This window comes from Cygnus atratus, chromosome 20, assembly GCF_013377495.2.
Source record: "Cygnus atratus isolate AKBS03 ecotype Queensland, Australia chromosome 20, CAtr_DNAZoo_HiC_assembly, whole genome shotgun sequence".
NCBI classification, from domain to species: Eukaryota; Metazoa; Chordata; class Aves; order Anseriformes; family Anatidae; genus Cygnus; species Cygnus atratus.
Window position 1 is genome coordinate 8,043,884 of NC_066381.1, and position 25,108 is coordinate 8,068,991.

Consider the following 25,108-nt stretch of genomic DNA (forward strand, 5'->3'; position numbering starts at 1 on the left):
CGCGCCCCTTGCGCGCTCCTTGCGCGCTCCTTGCGCGCTGCCTGCGCGCCGCCCCCCCCCCCCCTTCCTCCGCGGGGCGCGGCTGAGGCCGGGCGGGGTGGGGCGGGGGAGCCCCGCGGGGGCAGGGGGGCAGCGGGGCCCCCCCACCTGCACGCACGTTTTGGGGGCTCCCCGCCCGCCCGGCTGTGGCCGCAGGGAGCTGCTCGGCGGCGGGCGGCAGCGGGGGGGGGGGTCTCACCCCAAACACGCACACGGGGGGGCGGCGGAGAGCGGCACCCCAAAGCGCTGTGGTTTGGAGCTGGGCGGGGGTTCCCCGGGCAGGGGTTCCCCGCTCTGCCGCCCTGCACGGCTCGGGGGGTCAGCACCGCCCGCACCGGGCGGGCACCCGGAGCGCGGCGGCTGGGGGAGAGGCGCCCCGGGTGCCGCCGGTGTCCGCCTCTGGACACCTCTTAGTGAGAGTCCGATCGCTCGACCGATGTTAATTTTACCCTTTAATCGTCTAGGTTTAGGTTTCCCCATCGAGTTGGAAACGCCGCCTGAAGAGCGACGCAGAACGTTTGCCCGGGAATTTGGGCTTATTTAAACGGAAAAGCTGCGCCGCCCGGCGCCGCCGAGCTTTTCTAGCGGTCGCTCGGAAACTTGGTGGGTCAGCCAGGTCTTATTCCTGCTCTGCCCCGGTCGCTGTGCAGCGCCAAGTGACGGGCTTGTGCCCGTGTCCTGCTGATGTCGCTGCCTTTTACCGGCCCCAGCAGCTCGGCTCTCTCTCAGCGGTGCCCACGGCCCCAAACGCCAGCACGGGGAGGCAGAGCCTGTATAAATACGGCACCAAATTATTTATCCTGCCTCAGGTGGGCTTCAGGCAGTTATTGCCCATACGGCTGAAACAGAGGTAAGGGTGTTTGGGCTTTTTTTTTTTTTTTATGAAAAAAAAGAAAAAGGAGCTTTCCCTGCCGGTCTGGGTTCGGTGCTCCGGCGGCAGTCGCAGCCCGGGACTTCGCTGGGGGCAGCGAGCGGGGCGCAGCAGGCGGGGGCTTGGCTCCCTCTGCCGCTGCGCGCCGGGACTGCGGGCGAGCAGGGGACCGGCCTCCAGCCCGCGAGCGTGGCTTTCCCTCGAGTTTAAAAACGTGCGTGCTTTAACTTCTAGGAAAGTTTAGAAGGAGCAAAAAATCACACCAAGTCTTCTTGTCCTCGTATCCCAGGTTTGCAGAAGTTCCCGGCTACTGTTACGTACTTCAGCACTTCTCGTTCTCATTGAGGCATTTAGGAAAACAAAAGGGGAAAAAGCGTAAATGGAGAACCAGAGACAGAGGTTTAAACCTAGATTTTATTTTTTACTTGCTTTTATTCAAATATTTATGACACCATAAATGGCCACGAATTTGGAAATAAAACTGAAATTAGAGAAAGGTCGTCTGAGGTGATGGCAACGCTGCCTGGACAGACTGGAGGTAGGAATGATCCAGTTTGTCTGCAGTAAAGCAGAATGATTCCAGAGTGGGATGAAAGCCTTGCAAAAGCATCAAGGAACAAACTGATGCGGCAGTGTTGGACCTGGGAAAAGCTGTGAAACTGATGTGAGGGCTTCTTTGTTTCCCTTTTCTTTGCTTCTGTGCAGTGCTCCTTGCCCAGAGCTCAGATGCCCAGATCTTCATCAGCAAGTCACTGCTGCAGCTCATCCTGCTGTGAGTGATGCTTATTTTTTTTCACTGTGTTCTGCATCACACTTCATGGTTCAGGCTTTGACCACCCACAAACCCACTGCAAGTCAGGCAGGAACCCCTTGCCCCTTATTTGTGAAAGAGTCCCTCTGGGCAACCCAACCTCCAGGCATGGAGGAGCGAGGCTTCCTCCTTGAGCATGCACTCAGTGGAAGGAGACAAGGAGGGATTACAATGTTTTAATAAAATCGGTTAATTTTTGCCTGGCTGGGATACAGGATAATTCCCTTCTTTGAAATCGTCGGCACATCTGAGAAGGCAGCATCAACCCTCCCATTCCCATTAAGGCTAATGGACTGAGGTCAGCCACACTGAAATTTGCAATGAATTTTATGTGCGCATGCAGCCACTTGTTTTCCCATTAAAAAAGAAAAAAAAAAAAGAAAAAAGAAAGAAAAAGACAAGACTGTAATTGAAGTTGCTGTATCAGTCGTGTCTTCTTGATTTTACAGCTTTTACAGAGTCCTGTTGTGCACCATTATATGTGAGTGCAGCATCTTTCCCACTCTTCCTCACTATTAATTCTTGGATTCTTAGTGATTAATATTTGTATTGCTTATTTTGCAAAGTCATCTAAGATATCTAATTCATTTGAATTAACAATTTTAACAATACTAATGGTAATATTTAGAATATGTGATTTTAAAGCTTGTTCTGTATTACTGTAAAGGCATCTTTGACTCCTTAAAAAATTTGGGCATTATTATTGATTGCAGAATAAGATCTAGGCTGTTAAACCCCATATTGATATACATTTTTGTTATTGTATTCCCAAAGTAGTGAGAAGTCTGCATATGAGATAGAATCCAATGCCACGTAAACGTGTGTAAATAAATGAACAGACTGTTCTGTCCCAAAGATGTGAGCACCAGAAAGTCTCTAACGTGATTTGTACATTTGTGGTTTTTTTGAATGCTGCAATTGAGCAGAGCAGTTCCCTGTATTTAATTATCTGTGAGTCAAAGACGCCAAGCTTTCAAAAAAGTCTTGTTCTGCTTTATTAATTCTGTCCAAACAAGTGCATCCCATTTAAAGCTTTTCAAAGTCTGCTTATTTTCCTATCTATGGAGAGGGGAAAATCACCAAGCAATGAAGCATTTTTTCTTTGAATACCTGAATTTAGGGAGGTGTCTTCCAGTTTCTCTAATGTCAGCCAACCTATGTGTCCTGAAGTCATATTTCAACTGATTACTCAGTTAATTAAACTGTCACATTCTGTTAAAATCTGTTAAAAACTCCAGAACCTGATCTTTTCATGCTTCCAGTTCAGATCTCTACAGTCTGAGGCTGTGATGAGCTGTGGATTGGAGCTTCAGCCCTTCTGCATTTTCCCAAAAGGGGGAGATAATTTCAGTCCAGCAAACATAACTCATGCCAAACATACTTGTAGTTTGAGGTTTCATCAATTATCTAGGATCTCATACAAAGATAATTGAATTATCCCAAAGCCTTTGACAGATTTTGGATTAGTTTTTTTGGAAAAGGAGCTGCTGCTTGAAAATTAATTGCAAAATAGAAGGTCTTTCTCATTGAGTGTGATGAGGGATACCTTCAATTTACCCACCCAAAATTCACATTGCCAGCTGGCCAGGTTTCTGACAGCCTCGCCTTATCGATGGTAGCAATCGCCACTTCACAGCTGGCAGTGCATTCTCCTGAGACTGCGTGTCCCGGCATGAAAGGGTCTGGGCTAATTGAAGCAGATACGCATAGCCAAACAAACCTGTTTTGTAGAAAACTTGCCTCCTTCTCCCATTGCTCAGCCAGAGGAGCTATGCTGGTTGCGAAGTTTGGGCTTGGCGGTAGAAGACCTGTATGTACGGTCAGAAAAAGGATCAGACTTCCACAGGAAATTTACCACTGATGGCAACTCAGCCAGCATGTGAGACCAGGATTCTGCAATACATCGTGTTCTGCTTCAACCCCTGCACACAAATTGAAACTTACAGCCTGGTCTGCAAACTCGACCCTTTAACCACACAGCGTCACGCAGAAAGGAGAAGTCTGTGTGCAGCATACTGGAGGATCAGACCGGTCGTATTAGCGCTGCCTTTGTACTGCAGGTTGTTATACACATTTGTAGAGGTCTGGGTGCAAAGATTTTTTGACAGAAGATGTTAACTTAATGTTCCCTATGTGATTTAGCCCGTTCTTTCAAATTTGCTCACCTTTTGAATATTTTAGTTTATCAACCTCTTAGGGTATGTGCCAATTAAATAATTCAGCTCATTATGCAAAAAAAAGACTTCCTCAAACCAGCCTCTGGGCACGTGTACAAAAAGGTATCAAAGAGCATCAGTTAGCAAAAATAATATTAAAAGAGATAATGGAGTTGCTGTAGGGTGTTAATCAGCTGCAACATGGTGCCCCTGAGATGGCTTCATCTCAGTCCCAAAGAGATCCCCACATACCCTTTATGCAGTTTACGAGTCTTAATTAATGAGTGTTTGTAAAGAGCTTTGGAGCACTCGGATGAAAGATGCTCCAGGAATCCACACGGTGATTATTGACTACATAATTTCCTTATGGCCCGAACACCGGCAGCAGGACAGTTACAGCGCAGCGGGACGGCGCTGCACTGATCCATCCTGACACGACGATGGAACGGGAGAGGTGCAGCCGCCTCCCGCGGTCCCTGCACAACCCGTGGGGTTCGTTTCGGGCCCCTCGTGGTGCTGCCTTGCTAACAGGGCCCCATGCAACAAGGCCACCGGGATCCAGCCCAGGTGAGGCAGAAATGTCACGGAACGAGGGAGTTTGAACAGGAACTGGGCCGAGCCGTGTATTTGGGAAGGCCATTCCTGCCCGCTGGCACGGCGCGCCGCAGCCCGCAGGGAAGCGGGTGAGGTTTGCGTTTGTTCCGTGCTCGTCGCCGCTGCCCTTCGCTGCTCCCAGCCGCTCCCCCCGCACTCACAGCAACGCCAACGGCGGGCGGCCGGACGGGTCGCTGCGCGGGTCGGGGTGGCTGCGGGACTTTGGGACGGCCGCTTTCTGGCGCCGTGTCTCGGTTTGCCCGTACACGAACCAGAAGTTACAACGACAGCGTTTGTAAAGCAGTTGTACCACACCCTACGTTTCGCGGGCCCGAGATGGCCGCAGGGGACCGGAGCCCCCCGGGCGCCCCGCACGGCCCGGCCCGGCCCCGAGCTCCCCGCGTCCTCCTGCCCTCACCAAAGATGGCGCCTCGGTCCGCCAGGCGCCCCTCGCCCTGACCAAAGATGACTCCCGGCCGCCGCGCGCCCCCAGCAGCTTCTTGCCCTCACCCAAGATGGCCGCCCCGCCGCGCCCCGCGGATTGGCCGAGCGGGCTGACGCCGCCGCGGCCATGCCGAACGAGGCGGGGGCCGCGGCCGCGTCCCGTCGTGCCGCGCGCGCCGCCGGCCGGCCGGAAGAGGGAGCGGGGCGGTTGTTGACAACATGGCGGCCGCTGGCGGCCCCGCGGGAGGAAGAGGCGGAGGGAGCGGCGGCGGCGGGCGGGGGGCGCAGCCCCGCTCCTAGGGGCCCGGCTCGCTGCCCGCTCCCGCGGCCCCCGCCCGGCGGCCGCCTCGCCCCCTGCCCGGCGCCATGTCCTTCTTCAGGCGGAAAGGTAGGGCCGGCACCGGGCCCCGGGGCCCTCGGGGGCCCTCAGCGTCGGGGCCGGCCGGGAGCCGCCGCTCGGCCCGGCGGGGGAAGGGCCTTGGGGGGGGGCCGCGTGCTGCGGGGCCTCAGCCCGAACCGCGAGGGGAGCCGCGCCGCGCCCAGCCCCTCGTAGGAACGCCGGGGGAGGCGCCGGCAGGGGTTCGCCAGTTGCGGCGTGGCTGCAGGGGCACGGGTGGGAGGCTTGGGAGCGAGGAGCCCCGAACGCTCCGGGCAGTGCTGCGGCGCGGCTCGGCGCGGGTCTCTGACCGCGGGACCTGCCGAAGGTACCGGCGCGGCAGCGATGCGATGAAACGCGCGGGGGTGCGCTGCCGGGTGCGCGGTGTGCGGTCCCCGGGGGTTCGCTGGAAGCGGCGCTACTTAGGAAGGGCCCTTTGGGAAGGCGGCCCTGCTGTCAGCGGTGTGACCGCCGCTCTGCAGCGATACGACGCCCTCCCAAAGCGCTCTCTCGGTTTCTGCAACTCAAACTGTACGTCCTGGGAGCTAAGGCCGTAAGCTGGGGGGAATAATGCGTTGGCTGAGCCGACCTTTCCGCACTCGACTGACAAGTTCTGTTGTAAGCTTTCTGAGCCAAGCAGTGCTGAAAATTTCGTTTTTGGTGGAGAGCGTCAGCTTCTGTTCGTACTAGCAGCGATGAGGGCTCCCTGAAATTCGCTGAGGGTTTTGCAAGTGTTTAATGATTTTCAGGCTGTTTACGTACTGATATGGAGCTGCAGAATAAAACTTTCATGCTGCTTATAAACAAACTGCTCAAAAATAGCTTCTGCTACTTTGTAGATGAAAAGAGTCATGGAGCTGATGTTCCCTCCTGATGCTTAACCATAGGAACAGCGTGAGCTTTGGTGAAAACTTTCTTGTGAAGGTAGTGAAGTACCTGACTGGGTATCTGTCTGGAGCTTTGATTACAGCATCTTTGGTCAGGGAAGCACAGTCAGAGCTGAATGCCCAACAGAGGCACTGCTGAAGGAAGGAGAAAAGTAAGCTCTCATCTGGGTTGTACATAAATAATACTGTTTTGTGTACCTCCGTTATAGACACTGACTTTTAGAGAAGATCTTAAACTGCAGCTGGGAGAGAAGTGACAGTTAAAGGCTTATGATAAACCTCTGTAGACTAGACACATGCAGTCCAACACTGGCCAAAAGTGTCGGTGTTTTTGGGTTGGATTATTCTTGTTTAAGCAGATACAACATTGGGTAAAAATTATAACAGTTGTTTTCAAATGAAATCATAGCAGGGATGCTAGAGCTACTAACATGTAGAAAAGTCTCAAAAATACAGCAAAGCATTTCTTTTGGAATGGTCTGTAAAAAAAAAAAAAGGTCTATAAAACTGAGGTTGGATAATTAGTAGAGAAATAATAACAGTTGGGCCAGGAACCAGGGGGCTTGAGGGCAGATTATGGAACCGTTATCAGTGAGAACACTCGGACTCCATGCTCATTCATGGGGGATGTTTTGGAAATGATGTACGCTGTCCTACCAGCTGGCTGACCTCTGAAGTTGTGTGTTGCTTTTCCTACACGTACATGCATGAGCAGCTTGGGCTCGTTCATCCTTCTGTCTTTCATTCATCCTTCTGTCATTCGAGATATGAATGAATCAACATTTTCAAATCTCTTGTGGTCAGCTGGAGTTGGTTTGATGCAAACCCCATTCACAACAGGGCAACGCTACTGGAAATTGTCACAGACCTCTGGGTCTCGGTAGTTGTGTACCGCAGTTATCTGTCTGGCTTCACGCAGACCAAATGACATCCGTTTTTGTGAGGAAAGTGAAAGTAAATTCCTTCAGCGGAGCTTCACCCTCCGTAACGTGGTCTCCTCACGTACAGCAGTGTTCCTTTATTCTCCACTGGTGCTCCTTAATCTTGTTCTGCTTGAAGCTGGCAGTGACAAAAGAAGCCGGTGTACAAAGAGGTTACGGTGTGGCCCGGGAGTTTGTATTACTGGTAGTAAGGCAGTGAGGAACTGACAAGTTGGTGAGAAGGAACAAGTACATTGGAACAGAAACTAGGTGTGTGGAGGCCCTTCTGCTGAAGCTCAGGAACTGTTGCCAGTAGTTAAGTATCAGTTGAACAAACTATTGGAATCGTTCTAGAGAGATGCAGAGTTCCTAAGGTTGTGGGCTTTGTGATGAAGGGAATTGCTTCGTGCCTGCTGTAGCTCAGGGTTATTTCAGGCGTGCAGACTTTTTCAGTGGTTTCTCTCCTGCTCATCAGCACGCAGTCAGTTATGTAAAAGCTGGGCTGTTCTCACCATTCATGTGCAGTTACATCTGGCTGTAAGAGCTCAGTTTAAAAGGAACCCAGTTCTTTTAGCTGAGGCTTAAACCTTTTTGTCTCGGGGAGAGCGTGGAAGCTGCTAGCTTAACTCTTAATCGCTGAGGTGCCAGTTGAGATCTGCAGCATCCGTGTTGCTCGCAGGGAAGGCTGGCAGCGTGGCAGCGCTGCAGCCGCGATCGAGCAGGCAATTATGTAATGAGAGCTTGAAGTTTCCCTTTAAAATATTTAAAATGCTTAGGTCCAAATAGGAAGCATTTTCTAATCTACCGGTGTTCCGTAATGCAAATGTTTGATTCTATTCAGCTACGATTTGTGGTTATGTTTGGAAGGACTCCAGAATCGGTGTTCAAAGATGACCTATTTGTAGTAATAATCCCAGCCTGTAGCAGCTGTGGAACGCTCCTCTAGTAGATTGTATTCTGCAATGTCACCAGTTAATTTCTCGTGCCATCCTGCTTATGAACTCCTTTGGTCTCTTTATTTTTGTTTTAAATAGATCTCCTCATTCTCTTCCTTTAAGAGCTTCTTTTAAGAATAATTTTTTTAAAAGGCACTTTTTCATCACAAGTTGTTTTTTTTAACTGTGATCTTCCCATCAATTGTTTGCCATAGCCTTTGGTGATAGTTGAGCAATATTATTTATGAGATAATTAACTCTTCTCGGTGTCCTTCCAGAACATTTCTGTGGTACCCATGCATGGTGGAGGGGTCACAGGCTGTCCCAGGTTCCATGTGCACCTCCCCAGCCGTCCACGTTACACTGGTCTGCTGCTTGTTTTGGGGCATGCAATTTGTAGTTCAGAGAGCACCTGCCAGTGTCCTGCTCCTAGAACACATCTATCCCTTTCTTTCCAGTTAATGCTGTTTATTAAAGTAACCTTGAGTGTAGCCTTGCTTTGATCATATAGACAGCAAGCGTCTTTCTGAATGTTAATTCTAACGTAGTGTATTTCATTGAACTTAACTCGTGAATGAGAAGGTTTTGGTTTTGAAAGGAAGGCAACACAAAAGCGTTGTTGAAAATCTGTCAGTTACTAGTTGTGCGGATTTAAGTGTGAGATCACTTTTAACAAAACGATGGTGTGCATCTTCTTTGATACTTGCTGAAGTTGGGAATTTTATATTCCTTCTCTGGTAAGTCATTAGTCACCCAAAATAACGTCAACATTTTCCTTTATATTTTACAGTGAAAGGTAAAGAACAAGAAAAGACCACAGATGTGAAAGCAATTAAAAGTAAGAGCGATACTTTGTTTGTAAATTCAGTTATCTAATATCATCTGACATTTTTATTGTAACTAGTGGAATAATTTCCTTACAATTGGGCGCAAACCTGATCTAAGCCTTAAAAGCAAAACAGAACCAAAAGTTAATTCTGTTCCTGAGTATTTATAGCAACTAATCTTTTCTAGCCATCTTGCTGAATCTGTAAGTACAGAAGGTTATTAAATTATGTCAGACGTGAGCTTTAATTCAAAGGGATGGTAAAACTCGGTCACCTTGCAGACAGTGGTTATTCCTTATCTACGATGAGTTGCTTGTGAAGTTTCTTGCTTATTTGTAGTGTCCTTTGTGGTTTTGAAGATGCAGCTTAACTGTCTAATTGGCCAAAGAGGGTGCCAGTGTCTGATCTAGCTCTGACTGATGTGTCTTGTGAGACTGCAGATGGGAATCTTGTTCAGAATGAATAGCTATTCTAATGCTTCTCCATGTGATACAGAAGTCTTGCTGCTAAATCTGGTGGGAGACAAAGTCTTGATGGGAAAGAAGTTTATAAAGTGTGGGAAAACAAGGTTATTTATGCTATCAGTTTTTAGTGCAGCGCTAAAAGGAGCTGAGGTAGTCCGTGTAAATCTGGCCTGTTACTTTTATGTCCTCAGACAAGATCCTGTTTCTGCACTTGTGAATGTGCTATCTGGATAACAAGAGAAAATTAAAGGATTATTTCATCGTGGTGTCTCTCTCAAGTCAAAAATAGGAAACACTTGCATCTGTTTCATAGTGTACCCCATTATTTTAGTGCAAGTGCGGTTCCCAGGGACTAGCTGACAGAGGCTGCCAGGGAGGGGCTGCGGTTTGGTCACCATGAGAGTAAAGATAAAGTTGAAAACTTCCTGTATTACATACGAGCTGCTGCAAACAGGGAGCATCCTTCCAGTTTGGCAAACAGCTGCTCCACAATCCGTGTGATGTTAGGTTAGAGATTAGTGCTATCCAGAGGTCTTGGAACAAGTGCTTGATGCTTAGATTAAGTAGAACAATTTTGCTTCAAATGGTTGTCATACGAAATTCAATTTGAATCTATTTCACAAAAGCTTAAACCATTACGAGCAGCGTGGCTCTGGTTCTACACGAGTAGCCTCCAGCCAGTTTCCCTCAGTTACCGTCATCAGCCAGGTGTCTGGCTACCATCCATTGGCATGGGGAAAACTGCAGGTTTTCTATTATTTCTGGTATTAAATAATAAAGGCTTTGTAAAAGATGGTGAGCAGTATCTCAGTACCAAATACTTTAATTGCAGAAACACTTTAGGATAGCATCAACGTTTCAGCTCACCTGTACTGTTGCTTCCAGGTATCTGCTACCATGATATTCAAGTGTGAAATCGCCAGCTTCTGTCATCACGTTAAATTGTGCATAAAAATAAAGTTACGCAGCATGAAAGTCATAAAAAAAAAAAACAACTTTCTTAACACCTTGATGAAACACATCATTGTGAAGCAGTGTGCTGAGATAGTGTCATCTGACTCGCTTTATTTTTAACCGTCAGAGGTGTAAGATGTCCTTGCGTGACATCCTAATCAAATGTAATTTCCTGAGAGCTTTTGAAACTGGTATTGCTGTGTTTTGTTTTGTTCCAGCTTTGTCATCAATTAACAACCAGTTGATGCTTTTTTACAGATGGTTTTGCATGAGGAAGTTCTTCTTTGTTCTCTTTAGGCTCAAATAGCCAGCCATGTTCTGAAATGGCCAAGGGAGATTAAGGTTTATAATCTGTTTCGTCACAGATGTTTCCTTATTGCTTTATTCCCCTCTTAAAACTCAGGTAGAGACAAAATATTTTTGAAAGATATTCTTGTTAAAACACTCAGTTCGGTAGTTCAGTTTTTTTAATGCATTTAAACCTTTAGAAAGGTAAGGAAATGAATTTGCCAAGAATAATGCAACTATACTACATTGCTGACAAAGTATGAAACTGTCATTGTAGAGGTTATAAAGGAAGTAGGAAGACTCAGGAATATTTCACATGTACACTTACATCTGTTGGCTTTTGATTAGCTACTGAATAAGGAGGATATAGGGGGGTGGGTACCACACAAATCTATTGGAAGCGAGATTATTCTTGCCATAAAACTTGTTTATTTCTGTAATCTTAAATCATATCAGACCCTTGATCCAAGATGACGTGCAGTGGTTCCATAAGGTTTTTAATAAGATTGATTCGTGCAACCTCTGGCTTATTTGGGGAGCACTTAGCATTCAATAATACATAGAAATGGTGTGAGGATCCTTTTCTTTTAATCACTGCTGTCTTGATTCCAGCTCCGATACCTGTACATTCCCCTCAAAGAAGCACTAGAAATCATGCCTTGCTGGAGGCTGCAGGACCAAGCCATGTGGCAATTAATGCCATCTCTGCCAACATGGACTCTTTCTCTAGCAGTCGGACAGCTGCTCTTAAGAAGCAGCCAAGTCACATGGAAGCTGCTCATTTTGGAGACTTAGGTAAGGCTTTATCTGCTCTGTAACACTATCAGCAATTCCTTTCTTCTTTTTTTCCCCCTATGGATGTTATTGGTATGCTCACCACTTGTTGGTTTTCAGTCAAGTAAATTAAGTAACTTAAAAAAAAAATAAAAAAATCAATACTGCCATTTCAGTTGCATCTGTTATAGCCTGGAAGGGTTTTGAATGGGCGGTAAATTCATTGCCTCTTTGGTTTTGGTTAAAAGAGATTCCTTTGTCTTGTGTACCACCATTAGGTTGGAATAATCTCTTCACTAGCTGCATTCCAAGACATTTTTGTATTCAATTGAAATGTTTATAACACAATACAGAGTTATTCTCTTAATATTTTCCTTTAGGCAGATCGTGTCTGAATTATCAGGCTCAAGAGACCAAATCAAGCCTTTCAAAGACCCTTGAACAAGTTCTGCAGGACAATGTAGCCCTCCCTTATTTTATTCAGTTTATGGAACTGCGCAGAATGGAACATTTGGTTAAGTTTTGGTTAGAGGCTGAAAGCTTTCACTCCACAACATGGTCCCGCATAAGAGCGCACAGCCTGAACACAGTTAAGCAGAGTTCGTTGGCAGAGCCGGTGTCACCCTCGAAGCAGGAGGAAATGGCATCTTCTCCGCCTGGATTGCTTGAGGAGAGACTGGAGGATTCTAGCACCATGCGTCTGCTCAGGACCAAATCAGTGGCTCCAGATAAGAACAACAGAACTAGCAACAGCCAGAACCACGTGCTCTTGGGTCAAGAGAGGGATAATACCAGTGTTGTTTGTCTAAGAAAATCTGAGACAGGGATGCATTCTGTTGCAGCTGATCAGCAAGAATCTTCCAACCTTACAGTATCAAATAGAAACAGCCCCTCATCTGCACTAAAGGACTTGTCAGGAAAACTAATGAAAAGTAAGTGTCACGTATCCCCTTTCTTGAAAAAGGTGGGCAGATGGGGAATATACAAGCTACTGCTTGCTTTTTATGGTGAGCTGCCTTGGTTCTCATGTGTTCTTAGTAAGTTTGGTATGGTGCTGTGAGGAGGAAAATCATTTTGTATTTCGGTAACTTACTGTGTAAGTGGATAGGCAGTTTAAGAGCTATGTATTTGTTTTGACTGGTTGTTTAAAAATAAATATGCTGTTCCTACATGCGTAATCTTAAGAAACGAAGATGAACATTGCAATGTCCCGTTCTTCCCTTACCCATCCCACCCCACAACTTAAAAGAATTGCAGAAAATTTGGATGATGGGGCTGAGAATTGATAATAAACTGCCCGTGGAAGGTAAATATCCTGTATCGTGTAAAATGGCGTAAGTATTGGTTACAAAAGACTTGTAGAGATTTTGTATGGAATGTGCTGTTTCTGTTCTTGGATTTATTTGATAGAGTTCCTTCCCTTGTAACTGATTATTCTCATTCGGAGTCCACCTCTTCAGAGGCGACTGGAAATAAGGATGAAATTAAAATATTTATTTTTGATAGTGAGCTACATGCACCTGTTTCTGTAATCTGCATCTACTCAGTCCGCCCTCATTTGTGCAAGTACACAGACAAAAAGGAAGCACTCCTGTCTTCGTATCTATTCCTTTTGTTTGCTCAACTGTTTCCTTATGTTACATCCTTTTCTCTTGCTATGTGCCTTTCTTGTATAGCTATTTATCATATGTCTACAGAATATGTAACCTCAGCCCCAAAATATCATAAGCAAACGATGGTACTATAGTCATGAAAAACACCTCTGATTTCTAACATTAAAATAATTTGAAAGGACCAGGTCCTTTTTGAGAAATCTGGAAAGTCTGGAGTACAATTTTTTCCCTCTCTATGAGGCAGTGTCCTAACTTGTTTGGAAGGTGACATGCAAAGTGTACAACTTGTTCTGAGGAATCCCATTTTCTGATTATTTTTCCCCTTTAATTCCTTTATAATGCAAGTGTTTTCTGTTCTGTATGATGAGAGCTAGAAACTGGGAACTTCACTGCAGTTCATGCCACATGGGTGTTACTACTGGTGCTAAGGTGTGGAGCTGAGGCAGAGGGTGCCGTCTTGTTCAGTGGGGGGGATTTGGAGCTATGTTCCTGTATTCCATCTCACTAAGTGGTCCATGCTGGGCTTATTGTGACCTGGCTGGAGCTAACAGTCGTGCTAGATTGCTGATAGCAAAGTATCGAGCAAGAAACTGTGAAAGCTTCATGGGAAGCAGACTGTCATTGTTAATTAGATACAAACATCTGCTCTTCAGGAAAGCAAGTTATTCACTCTTCTTTTTAAACCTGTACCAATGGATACAAAGTTTGACTCTGTATTTCTTCCCCGTAGGTATAGAACGGGATGCAGTTAGTACTTTTACCAAATATATTTCTCCAGATGCTGCTAAACCAATACCTATTACAGAAGCGATGAGAAATGACATAGTTGGTAAGAATGCATACTGCCTGCTCATTTTAGAGCTTCTTCTTTCACCGTAGGTATCGTTAGTACCACACGTGCTTATTTTTCTGAATTTTAAAGTTAGTTTTAAAAAGATAGTTAAACATGTACCTGATTATTGCAGAATGCTTCCCCCCTGAAAAATTTCAGTAATTTTGTGCAATATCCACGTAAGAACTTGCAGAAACTTTGCTTAAATTAGTGAAAGAATTCGTAGCAGTTATAGGAGGAATCCAAACTGAGTCTTCATCAAATATTTTAGCCATAATAGTATCATTCAGCTATCTGCAGTGTGAAGAAGGCAGTGCTAGTGCCTCTTAGCAGCTTTTTTTGTGCAGTCAGGACCAGCTGATTCTAGCAGATTTGAACTGCAGTTTTTCATTAACTAGTCATCGCTCACGTCTTTTCAGCTTGATAAACCAAACGTGTTAAAATTAACCCGGTCTTTCTTTGCAGCAAAGATTTGTGGGGAAGATGGACAAGTGGATCCTAACTGCTTTGTTACAGCACAGTCAATAGTGTTTAATGCAATGGAACAAGAGTAAGTTGAAGGAATGGTTTGGCTTCTTGTTCATGTTGTCCTTTTGCAAAAGGTGGTTCATTTAAAATGCTTATGAAGACGACCATAAAATTGCTGTTCTGTATAGCCTCCTATAATTGAAACAGTGCTCAGACCTCTTCCTCCAAATCTGTTCTTGTGATTGCTTGCTGAAATTGTATTTGCATGCTATTACTGCGTTTTTTTTTATTGTTCCCATGTCATTTGTATTACCTGCCTGTTTTTTTCTTGCCCGTTTTACTTTTGTTGGACTGAAATAGTAAGACTTCTGGGGCAAGAACTAATAGGTTCACAAAGTGTGTTGAATGCTGTTGGCCCTTAATGACTAATTGTTATTTTGTGTGCAGGCACTTTAGTGAATTTTTGCGAAGTCATCATTTCTGTAAATATCAGATCGAGGTGCTGACTAGTGGGACTGTTTATCTAGCTGACATACTTTTCTGTGAATCAGCCCTGTTCTATTTCTCTGAGGTCAGTATTGGGGTTGTGATTTGTTGTTTTTTTTGATTCCATTCTATCACATGGAAAATATCTTAAATATAACAAAATAAATATAACCAAGCACCTTAAATATAACCAAAGAGATGAGGTGTATCTGTTTTTTCTGGGATTAAATGCATTAAACTGTTCTTGCCCCTGTGTGGAAAAATTTCAAATATTCAAACCTGTACACCGTATTGTAAGATGAGTATTCACACGTGTCTTCTCCAGTTTAGAGAGCGCTTCTAAGTGTCTCTTCACTTTGTAGAAGCTTTGACATAGACTTCTTAATCTTGCCAAATGAAGCACTGACTTTGAAAGCCTTAAGCACAGGTAAAGAAAAAGTCTTGTCTTAATTAGAGAGGGTACCAGCCTCGTGTATGGTAGGATAAACGTAAGGTTTTACAGCTGTGGGGTCCTGTACCTCTAGGGAATCATCTGTCAGGAGTTAGATAATTGTCCTGATAGTCTGACAAGCCAATATAGTTTGGAATGGCAAGCTGGGAAGCTGAGACATTCTGTAAACTAAGTATAGCATGAAAATGGCTTTTCCTCTGTCTTTCACTATGATATAAACAAGTAATTGTTTGGAAACTAAATGCAAAAATCTGTACAAAAAAGAAATTTCATGAGCTCTTTTTTTTTAACAAACTGAATGCAACAAGCTAATTCTGTCTGCAGCACTATCAGACAATTCGAAGTATTTATATGCCTTCGTGATAATTTTTTGTCACGAATTTATGGTCTGTTTCTTACTTTAAGTGGGATGGAGTAAGTTGGTTTGTGCTTGTTGTGTTTTCTTGCTAAAACTTTATTTTTAATTTCCCTTCTAGTACATGGAGAAAGAAGAAGCAGTTAATGTATTGCAGTTCTGGTTGGCAGCAGATAACTTCCAGTCTCAACTTGCTGCCAAAAAAGGCCAGTATGATGGGCAAGAAGCACAGAATGATGCCATGATTTTATATGACAAGTGAGGGAGTTCAACAATTATGTTTCTGAAGCTCTAATTTTGTCTTTACACTTCTGTGTTGCGGTGTGCAAGAGGAACTTTTAATTTTCAAATGCTGTGCAGTCTTGCATCGTTTTGCTGAAATGCATTTTATTTAGGTGACCTCCAGTGTATGTGTGTATGTACAACAACTCTTAGAATGTTTCCTTTATAGATAGATCCTTATAAAGACTTTGTTCTTAAACGAAAATCAGAATTTTCGGGGCTTGATTTTTTGAGTTAATGTTTGGCCATGAAATACCGAAGCCACTTGGTTGCTATATGAAAACATGTAAGTTCTAAACCTTATAGCAGAAGTGTAAGCGTAGAAAAATCTTTAATTTCAGGTACTCTTAGCCATTTAACGTAGGCTACAAGTGCTTTTACCACACGTAGTAAAAGCCACATAGAGCTTGTTCTTAATATTTCAAAAGATGGTCCTTATTTTGGTAAGGAAGCAACCAGACCCCTTTTATGGTCATTTTCACTCTCAGTAGTGTAACTTCCTTTTTGTGCTTCAGCTTACCAACAGTGCAACTGGAAGATGGACATAAGTGCTTCCAGAAGCTTAAGTGTAAGACTTGTAGACATAAGCTTCTTGAGTTACTGTCCTGATAGGAAATAAAATTTGGAGAGGAAGCAAAGAACTCACTTCTGTTAGTCACACACCCCTGTTATCCTTCATTGTCAAACTCTGTTTTTAATGATGAGCAAATGCTGCTTCAGAGTTCTGGGTGTCCTCTGCTTCATTCCTGCTTCTCTGTTACAAAGCTGTGTAAAATTCTGCTCATCAGTAATCACGTGATGCTCTGTTTCTTTTATCTGTATCTTCAGGGCAAGGCTTTATCAAAAAATGTTTCTGTGAATTGGGGACTTTTTTCTCCCTGCACTTAGTTACTGTCAGTTGTACGTACATTTTGAAGCCAGCACCATCTAGTGGCTGCAGCATGGTTAATGGCATCCAGTGGAAAAGGGTAGGTACTAACACTGCCAAATTTTGCAAAGCCTTTTTTTGTTGTCTTCTTCCCCTGTCTGGTGCTGCAGGTACTTCTCCCTTCAAGCCACGCATCCTCTTGGGTTTGATGACTCTGTGAGGTTAGAGATTGAATCCAACATCTGCAGGGAAGGTGGCCCTCTCCCTAACTGTTTCACTACTCCCTTACGGCAGGCGTGGACTACCATGGAGACGGTGAGACACCCTCTTCAGAATGGTTTTGGCAGTTAGTAAAGATAACAGGAAGATCTTGTAGCGTCAGGCATTGCATTTGCTATCTCTGACTTGTCCTCTTATTAAAATTTACTGAATTATTATTTGAATAATAGAATTAGTAAAATTTGGTATTTTCCCCAGCCTACTGTGGAAAGATACCACAAAGTGGTTAATATGCAAATTGTTGCATATTAATGGAAGTAACAGAATTCCCCCATGCGTGAATTGTTATCAACAGCTTATTTTACATTTTTTAGAAAACTTTCCTTCATGCTAGTAATACTTGTTTGCAAGTGCTAGTAGTAGTTGTTTGCAGGTGTAATACCAGTGCTGTGGATAACAGCGTAACTGTGGGATACAGGATACTAGATTGATGGCTTGATTCTTGAGCTGCTGCTGGTTTCTGAACAGTATGGTAAGATAGCTCCAAGTCTGTGGGGTTATCAGGCCTTTCTAGAAGAAGAAAAATCTTAACTTTAGTTCCAGTTTGTGGGGAATTTAGTTAATACATAACTATTTTTGTTGTCTCATTCTGCAGTAGGCCTGAAAACAATTCAGTAGCTAATCCAGAATAGTTCCATACCTGGATGCTTTTACTTGTGTACCATCTGCACAAGGACTGAGATGTTTGTGTGTCTCTTCTGTTTTACAAATGATCTACAGCAGTCATGCAGGCCTGCCGTGATTAAAGAGGACTTCTTTTGTCTCTCAGGTTTTTTTGCCTGGTTTCTTGTCCAGCAACCTTTATTACAAATACTTGAATGATCTCATCCATTCTGTACGAGGAGATGAATTTCCAGGAGGGAATATTGCACTGAACATTCAAGGGCCCGGCAGTTCTCCTGATAGTGATTCCATAGGGGGCCCAGATGGCTCTGCCTCCCAGGTATGTCTGTCTTGGTTTAATTCTGTTCTAGTAAACGCTGCAGTCGCTTTCCTGTCTTGATATGAGTTCATACCCTGTAAGGGTTTCTTGTAATTGTAAGCTTCCTGATTCTCTTTTTCATTACTAAACGCTACTAAATCTTGTGTTATATTAGCAGGAGGCAGACTAAACATGCCCTAAGTTGAAACACAATGTTGGCACGGGACTGTATCTATCATATTCGTTGTCCTTGGAGTCTTGCACTGCTTTTAGTTCTTTGATTCAAAGTTATGTTTTTCATTAAGTTGTTAATATTCACTGAAGACTGTTTCATAGTGCTGTAACACTTAAGAACATTTTAAATAAACATTTTTGTTTATAAACATTTTAAAGAACGTTTAAAAATGGCATATGGGGGGAACGACACCCCAGTTACAACTTTGGGCAAATTTGACACACGAATATATTATAGAATTTAAATACAAACATTCAAATGTGTGCTCAGTGTCATTAAAGTGACATATCTCTATACAGAGAATTTCCCTCAGTTCTAGTGTTTAAGTCATCTCTCAATTCACACGGAGAGTAATGACAGTTAATCTCTCCCAGCTGGTGTTCACTAGTTTGCCTCAGCAGACATTTCCATACTGTAATCCTTAGGGTAGCTGGTTGTGTTGGTCTGGTAGAAGATGGGCAGACTCCTGACCTTATCAAGCGAGAGCTCTGGCACGGTGGTGGAAATACATGCTTTTGACACTGTATTTTCATAGAAATACATACTTCAGACACTACTTCCACTGAGATGCAGTGATTTGGGGGGTGTTGTTTGCATGTCTATCATTTGATGTAAAGTTGGCAATAAAAAAACAGTCTATTGCTGGGTAGGGCATTCTTTTCATTCATTAAGCATGATTAGGGCTCTGTGGCTGTTCCTTTGCAGTACTGTGTAGAAACAAGAATGTGGCTGGGTTTCTTTGGCTCTTACCTTTCCAGTTTCACTGGTGTTCACTGGCTATTTGCTCTGTGCCCTAGTCACAGGCCAGCATCTTTTTTTTTTATTGCCTTATGTGTTGCTGGGTTCCTGTGTGGGCCTGGCCTCAGACGTGGGCAGTGGAGCACATGACATTCGGTAACCATGCAAGCAACATCAGAGATCTTTTTTAACAAAGAGTTGTCTGTTCCAAAACTTCCAGCTTTGCTTGATTCAAATGTGGTTGAGGGAGAGGATAAGCAGATTCTAGCTTATCTGTAACCAGGTCAGCTTGCAAACTGCAAGCCCAGCTGAGAGCAGAAAAGCTAAGCGAGAACTGCTTCTGCTGAGTTGCTTTTATTGAATGCTGCAGTGTTACCAGGGGGTTTAAATCTGGAATGTAGACCAACAATACCAACATACTGTGTTTCAAGCAACCTGGAAGCTGTACTACTTGCTTGTAATGTTTTTATACCTCCCAACCAAGTTAAAAAGTGGGGAATGAAATCTATTCTGACATCTTGAACTATCCTGCCTCCTGATAGTAGTAGGAGGAGAAACTTCTGGTAATTGGCCTGCTTGGAATGTTTGGGAAGGAAGTGCTGCGTTTTGTGGTATGCATTCCTACTGAACTGGAGATGCTTCTAGTCAGATCTCTGCATATTTTTGCATAAAGAACAGCACTTGCGCAGACCAACAGGAAAGGTGTTTGCAAGGCAGCTGCCATAAATGTTTCTGTTCTGAGTTAAGGTGCTAATAGATTGCTATGCATTTGTGCTCTCCCTGCTGTTGCTCAAACATTTTTGTTTTTTCATGTTCCTGTATGAATACTTCAGGCCAAAAGATAAACATTTGTTCTCTGTTTGTGGGGAACGCATAGAGTATTTAATAGGAATTGCTTACCAGGTGCATGAGAGGGATGAGTGAAGCTGCTGCAGCTTTTGAGGTAGTTCAGTGTTAATACTCAAATAATATGCATGTACACACAGATCTATTCAGTTGATAATGTTTAGACAGCAGTCTTTACATGTATGTATGCTGACCTGCACATTGTCTTTGGCTCTGGTCATGTAACTTTGTCATCCTCTGTTTCAAAACAATGTCATACTGTGTTAGCAATTCATTGTTGTGTAGACGCTCTATAATTCTTTTATGCTTGCATGGACGTTATGGAGTTTTTTATCTAAATGTTAAAGCACTAAAATAGTAATTTTGTTAAGCTACAAGTTGTTTGCATTGGGCGCTAATACTTAGAATTTTTATTTGTAGTCCAATGTCAAAAAGGCTAATGTTAAAATCCTGAAAAATTTTGATGAAGCAATAATTGTAGATGCTGCAAGTCTGGATCCAGAATCTTTGTATCAACGAACATATGCAGGGTAAGGCTCATTCAGTGCATCTCATTCTTTGTAGCGTACTTCTCATGTTTCATTTTTGCTGTGTCTTTCTGCGCTGAAAGTATGCGTAAATACTAAGTGTTGCATTAATAGTACATCTTAGTATTTGAAAGTAATTTCATTAGTGTGATTTAATACCAACATCATAGTGAACGTTTCTCTGACCAGAATGGCAGCCAGAAAAATATTTCCAACAGATTTTTTTTTCTCCTAGCTATTATTCCTCTGACTCCAAAATATAGCGAAGTAGTTCCTCTTTGGGGTTGCAAAAGAAAAAGAATAAGCTCAGGTGCATTTGATACTGTAATGAACATCTTCAATTTCTCCCTACTTCCATGGTAGAGAAGGGCTTGTACTTCATTAGCAGACTGCACTGCTATTTTCCTGTTTCTTAAGTTGCTCTTTGTTATAAAGCTCTTCTGCTCTGTGGATCTCAGAGAAATTCTTTGTTTCTATAGTTGCTTTGCTTTTGCATGCCACTCTTCTGTCCCTTTAAGTACTGTAAACTGTTTTCTCCTAATGACGTGTTTTATAATAGCGTAGAGCACTTGCTAGCTCTGCCTGTTGATGTTATGATTGAGTTGAATCATTTGCCTACTTGTAGTTTCTAGAATTTTTAAGATAGGCTCTGAATTCAGATACACAAGGAGAACGGGAAATTTTTCCCAGTACATCATTTCTAGGTGGAAACGGTGGTAATTGGTAAAATGCCATTTTTTCTGACACTAGAGTCTTTATTGTATTGTAGACTTTTTTTTTTGTTTCTCTGAGAACTTTCCGTAGTACTAAAGTTCTTTTGGTAACCTTTGTGGTCCCTTTCTTTCTTCTCTCGGCAGGAAGATGACATTCGGACGAGTTAGTGACCTGGGACAGTTCATCAGAGAATCTGAACCGGAGCCTGATGTCAAAAAATCAAAAGGTTTGCTTTCCTCTTTCAATTTCAATACACATCTGCAAAACTTTTCTCCTCCTTGCTTCAGTCAAGATAAGCAAGATTCTTGTCTCTTTCCAGCTCTGTTTAAAGACAAATAGAGATGTTTAGGGAATTGTCCTGTACTGAGGCAAAACCCATCCCTGGCCTGGTTCCCTAGCCGAATTGTGCTTTTCTGGTCCAGCTGGACTCCTGGGAACATGAGCAGCCTGTGGGGGTTGGAGCTGTCAATGGAACCTGGCAGGGATGAAAGCTGCTAGCAGCTGAGCTGATGATCAAACCTTGAAAGATTTGGTCTCAAGATGAAAAAGAACTTCAGCTCTCCACGTGCTTCCCACTCAGTTTGGGATCTGCTGTTAATGCTGCTTTTCAACTCTTTCTGGTAAAAATGAATTATTTGGAGTCAGTGTCTAGTGAACCATGGCTCCCTGTAATCCCTTGTCTTTTATTCTCTTTTCTGTGTTCTCTAACACCAGCAGTGCAAACCCTTCAGAAGGATAGTAGGAAGTAGCGTTTGTAGAGATGTGCCACAGAGCTTGCTAATATACCTTGTTTGCTGTTTTTTATCTCAACTAGGGTCCATGTTTTCACAAGCAATGAAGAAATGGGTTCAGGGAAACACAGATGAGGTGTGTACTCTTTTTTTTATCTTGTCCTTGTGACATACTTTACCATACAGATTGGGGAAATGAAGTGTTCAGATTCTGAATAGCTCTGACACACCAACCAGAACTGTGACTCTGTGATAAGTATCATTAAATTGCATGCACCTGTGAAACAATTTGTTTGTTTTTTTTTGCCAGTGCTGAATAGTTTAATAAAATGGTTAATTGTGTGCTTGCAGTCAAGGGGTTTCTTATTACAGTGTTTTAAGATAGATCCACAATTAAGTGTGGAGGTACTGTTTTTCTTTGGTTTTACTGTGAAGTGACCACTGTATGTGGGTTGCAGGCTGCATTTATCCCCTCTGGAGGGGCTTGGACGTGTTCCTAATGGATAAGTCTAAAAACTTTACCAAATGTCTTGGAAATTGCATCAAGCAGTAAATGTTCATGTTAATTGAAGTTAATGCTGTACTTGGAAACCAAGGTGCATTTACATCAAGGGAGGATATGCTTACTCCAAGTCACTGAGTTGTGAAAGTTAACTGCGTATCCAAGGTTGATTGCATGAACTATGTTGAGGGCACTGCATTATTTTACGAACTTCAAACCGTCTGTATTTGGGATGTTTTTGCTATGGCAGGCTCAAGAAGAGATGGCTTGGAGGATAGCAAAGATGATAGTCAATGATGTTATGCAGCAGGCACAATGTGAACAGCGTTCAGAGAAGATTACAAAGGTAAGAGGGTGGAAAAGCTGTGTGCCTTTATCTGGCTTGAGCCAGTGTGGGAAGAGCAGAGCTCTTGCTGTACCACCTGTGGTGCTTGTCCTGTGCAAATCTTGAAATTGTCTTTGTTCGAGTATTTACTAACTGCCTTATTAGCTAAAAAGGTGCTATGTGCTGCAGGATCAGTACTGCAATTCCTTCTTTGAGTTCACACTTACCAGCGTTCTTTACCATAAAATAGTGTATTTGCCTAAATTACCACTAAAATTTACATGTTGTCATTTAAAAAAGAAAAAAAAAGTTCTGATGTACCAAACTTTGTGAAATAATGAAGACAGTAGTTTATCAAGTATAGAATCTGATACTCCTGGCTTTTGAGCATTTGCGCATCTGACTCTTTCAAGTTACTTATTCTTAATTATTGAAAGTAAACGTGTGCCAAAGCCTAATGACTAGGCTTGAATGGATGGTCCATAGTTTCTTTGTAGTTTTTTTTGAATAGTTATTTTTAAATGACTTATTTCACTTAATTCTGTAATTCCAGTCTGACTGGATGAAAAGGTCACTCAGCACAATATTTAGAAATGTCAAGTGGCTGCAGATGTTCTGGATTCAATTAAGCAAGCATAGTTACTATAATTGGAAGATTGAGAGTAGCATTTCTTCTCTCCCAAATTCATAAGCATACCTGGCTTCATCACTTGTAAACACAAAATGTCTTTCTGTTGAGTGATTTGATGTGTATGTTTTAGGGTAAGATGAACTCTAACCCTGTTCTTCCTTTTTCAGCTATGATTTTAGAAATGCCAGAACAGGAAATCTGGCTTTCTGCTTTGAGAATGAGTGAACTTTCCCTTTGGGTGGATTCTTTAACACAGCCAATAAAAACAAAGCACTGTTACTCCAACCGCTGATATCTTCCTCGTTGATAAGGAAGAATTAAAAAGAAGCAATCCTGTACCTCCACTGCAGAGCGTGAAGAAACACTTTTTCCTGTTGTATGTGGCATTCACAATGACGGTTTTTAGAGAGGAAGACACCATTTATGAACGCGTCACTGAGTAACTGTGATCAACTTCACAAATACTTGACCCTGTCTCAAAAAGACTTTTAAGCAAAATATCTGGAATGGGACACAAGCCACAAGGAGGGGAAGGTTTTGCTGTGGTTTCTAGTTCTACCTGTAATTTTTAATTGTATAACTGCAAATGTCATGGGATGTGTCCCTGACATTGGCCATTGGAGAAGTGAACCTGAAATGGTGAATTTATTGGCAGTGAATGACCTAAAAAGTTTTAAGTTTTATTTTTCCTTACTTGAAATAGATGAGCATTCAACTGTAAGATAAATGTATTTTACTTCATAACTCCATTAACCTTGAAGGCAGTGTAGAATGATCGGGAGCGAAGCCTGGACAGCGTAACTTTTCCTTGTCAAGCTCTTACACCTGCATTCACTCATCCCCTGCTTCAGACACACGGCCGACTCGAGCAGACTTGAAAGCCAGTCTTGTGCTTGTGTAGCCCTCTGTTCCTGAGTGTTGGCTCTGAATGCAGCCCATGCTTTGAGGAGATCATAGCCAGTAGCCTGCTCCATCTTTTTTCTTTCTGTCCCATAAGCAAGGAAAAAAGTGATTACTGCCATGTGTTGCTGCCATTCTCCATAGCTTGTTGTCCTCAAACCAGCATAGTATCTAATTCCAGAGGTTTGGTTTACAAAGAAAAATAATTTTTAATGACCTTCGGCCGCCTTTTTCCTGACGTTGTCAACACTTGCAACTTGCAAAACCCTTAGTTTAAGTAAAAAGCCACGGTGTGACACAGCACCTCTATTTTTCCAAGTGAATTGATTTTGCAGAGTATCAGAAACACTCGGTGTGCCACTGTTATGTTATCGCTGCATTTTTAGTATACAACACTTCTATTTTGGTTTTTATTTAACTCTTATGATTGCTTTTTTTCCTTGAACTTGTGCAAAAAATCACTTTGCAAAGAAATCATCTCCAATGTTCAGAGTATCTTGATTGACTAGCAAGTGTTATACTGTTGCAATATTTGATTGTATAGAGACACTGTATTGTCTATAAAAAAAAAAAGCAAAAAAGGCTGTGTATAGGTTTTTGGTACTATGTACCATCTCTTATTTCTCTCATGCCCAAGTATTCATGTACTTAAAGCATACTATATTTAATTGTGTTTTGATTTAAAATATATAAATATTAAAACTTGTGTCAGTTTTCTGTTTTGATGGGATTTGAGTTTACATGTTTTCTAAATGTGTTCCTTACAGGTTCATAAAAGAAACAACTATCTGAAATGTTTGTCCTTGATACATTTGCAAACGTTAATTAATCTTTAAATGGAAGATGTAGTGTACTAAGAATCATTTCTATAAATTCTAGGGCCTGATCAGAAAAAGTGGAACAAAAACTAGGGAGAAATGGCTGATGGGGCCAGCCTGCTCCTCTAGGGCACAGGCATGGCCCTGGGGCCAGTCACTGACAGGTCAAGCCCTTGCTTTGGGTAATTTCTCTAAGCTGATTTGTTTGAATGGTAGCAAACTGGTAAAGCAGTATTCCGTGGTTG

The 25,108-nt window shown here is 43.1% G+C and overlaps 1 protein-coding gene across 2 annotated transcripts; it reads left to right on the forward strand.

Annotated features, from left to right (window-relative positions):
* Positions 1-1,312: 1,312 nt before the first annotated feature.
* Positions 1,313-24,751, forward strand: AKAP10 (A-kinase anchoring protein 10). 2 transcript variants are annotated; one of them, XM_050714767.1, is made up of 15 exons: positions 1,313-4,444; positions 8,824-8,871; positions 11,179-11,361; positions 11,721-12,272; positions 13,684-13,782; positions 14,251-14,335; positions 14,701-14,824; positions 15,667-15,803; positions 16,866-17,010; positions 17,744-17,917; positions 20,136-20,245; positions 21,100-21,182; positions 21,771-21,823; positions 22,440-22,535; positions 23,313-24,751. In XM_050714767.1, the coding sequence occupies exons 1-15, from the start codon at positions 4,318-4,320 to the stop codon at positions 23,316-23,318; spliced, it is 2,022 nt and encodes a 673-aa protein (XP_050570724.1). In that variant the 5' UTR covers positions 1,313-4,317; the 3' UTR covers positions 23,319-24,751. The 2 variants fall into 2 exon arrangements, with proteins under 2 accessions (XP_050570724.1, XP_035416982.1); XM_035561089.2 differs by lacking the exon at positions 1,313-4,444 and adding an exon at positions 5,103-5,303.
* The last annotated feature ends 357 nt before the right edge of the window (positions 24,752-25,108 follow it).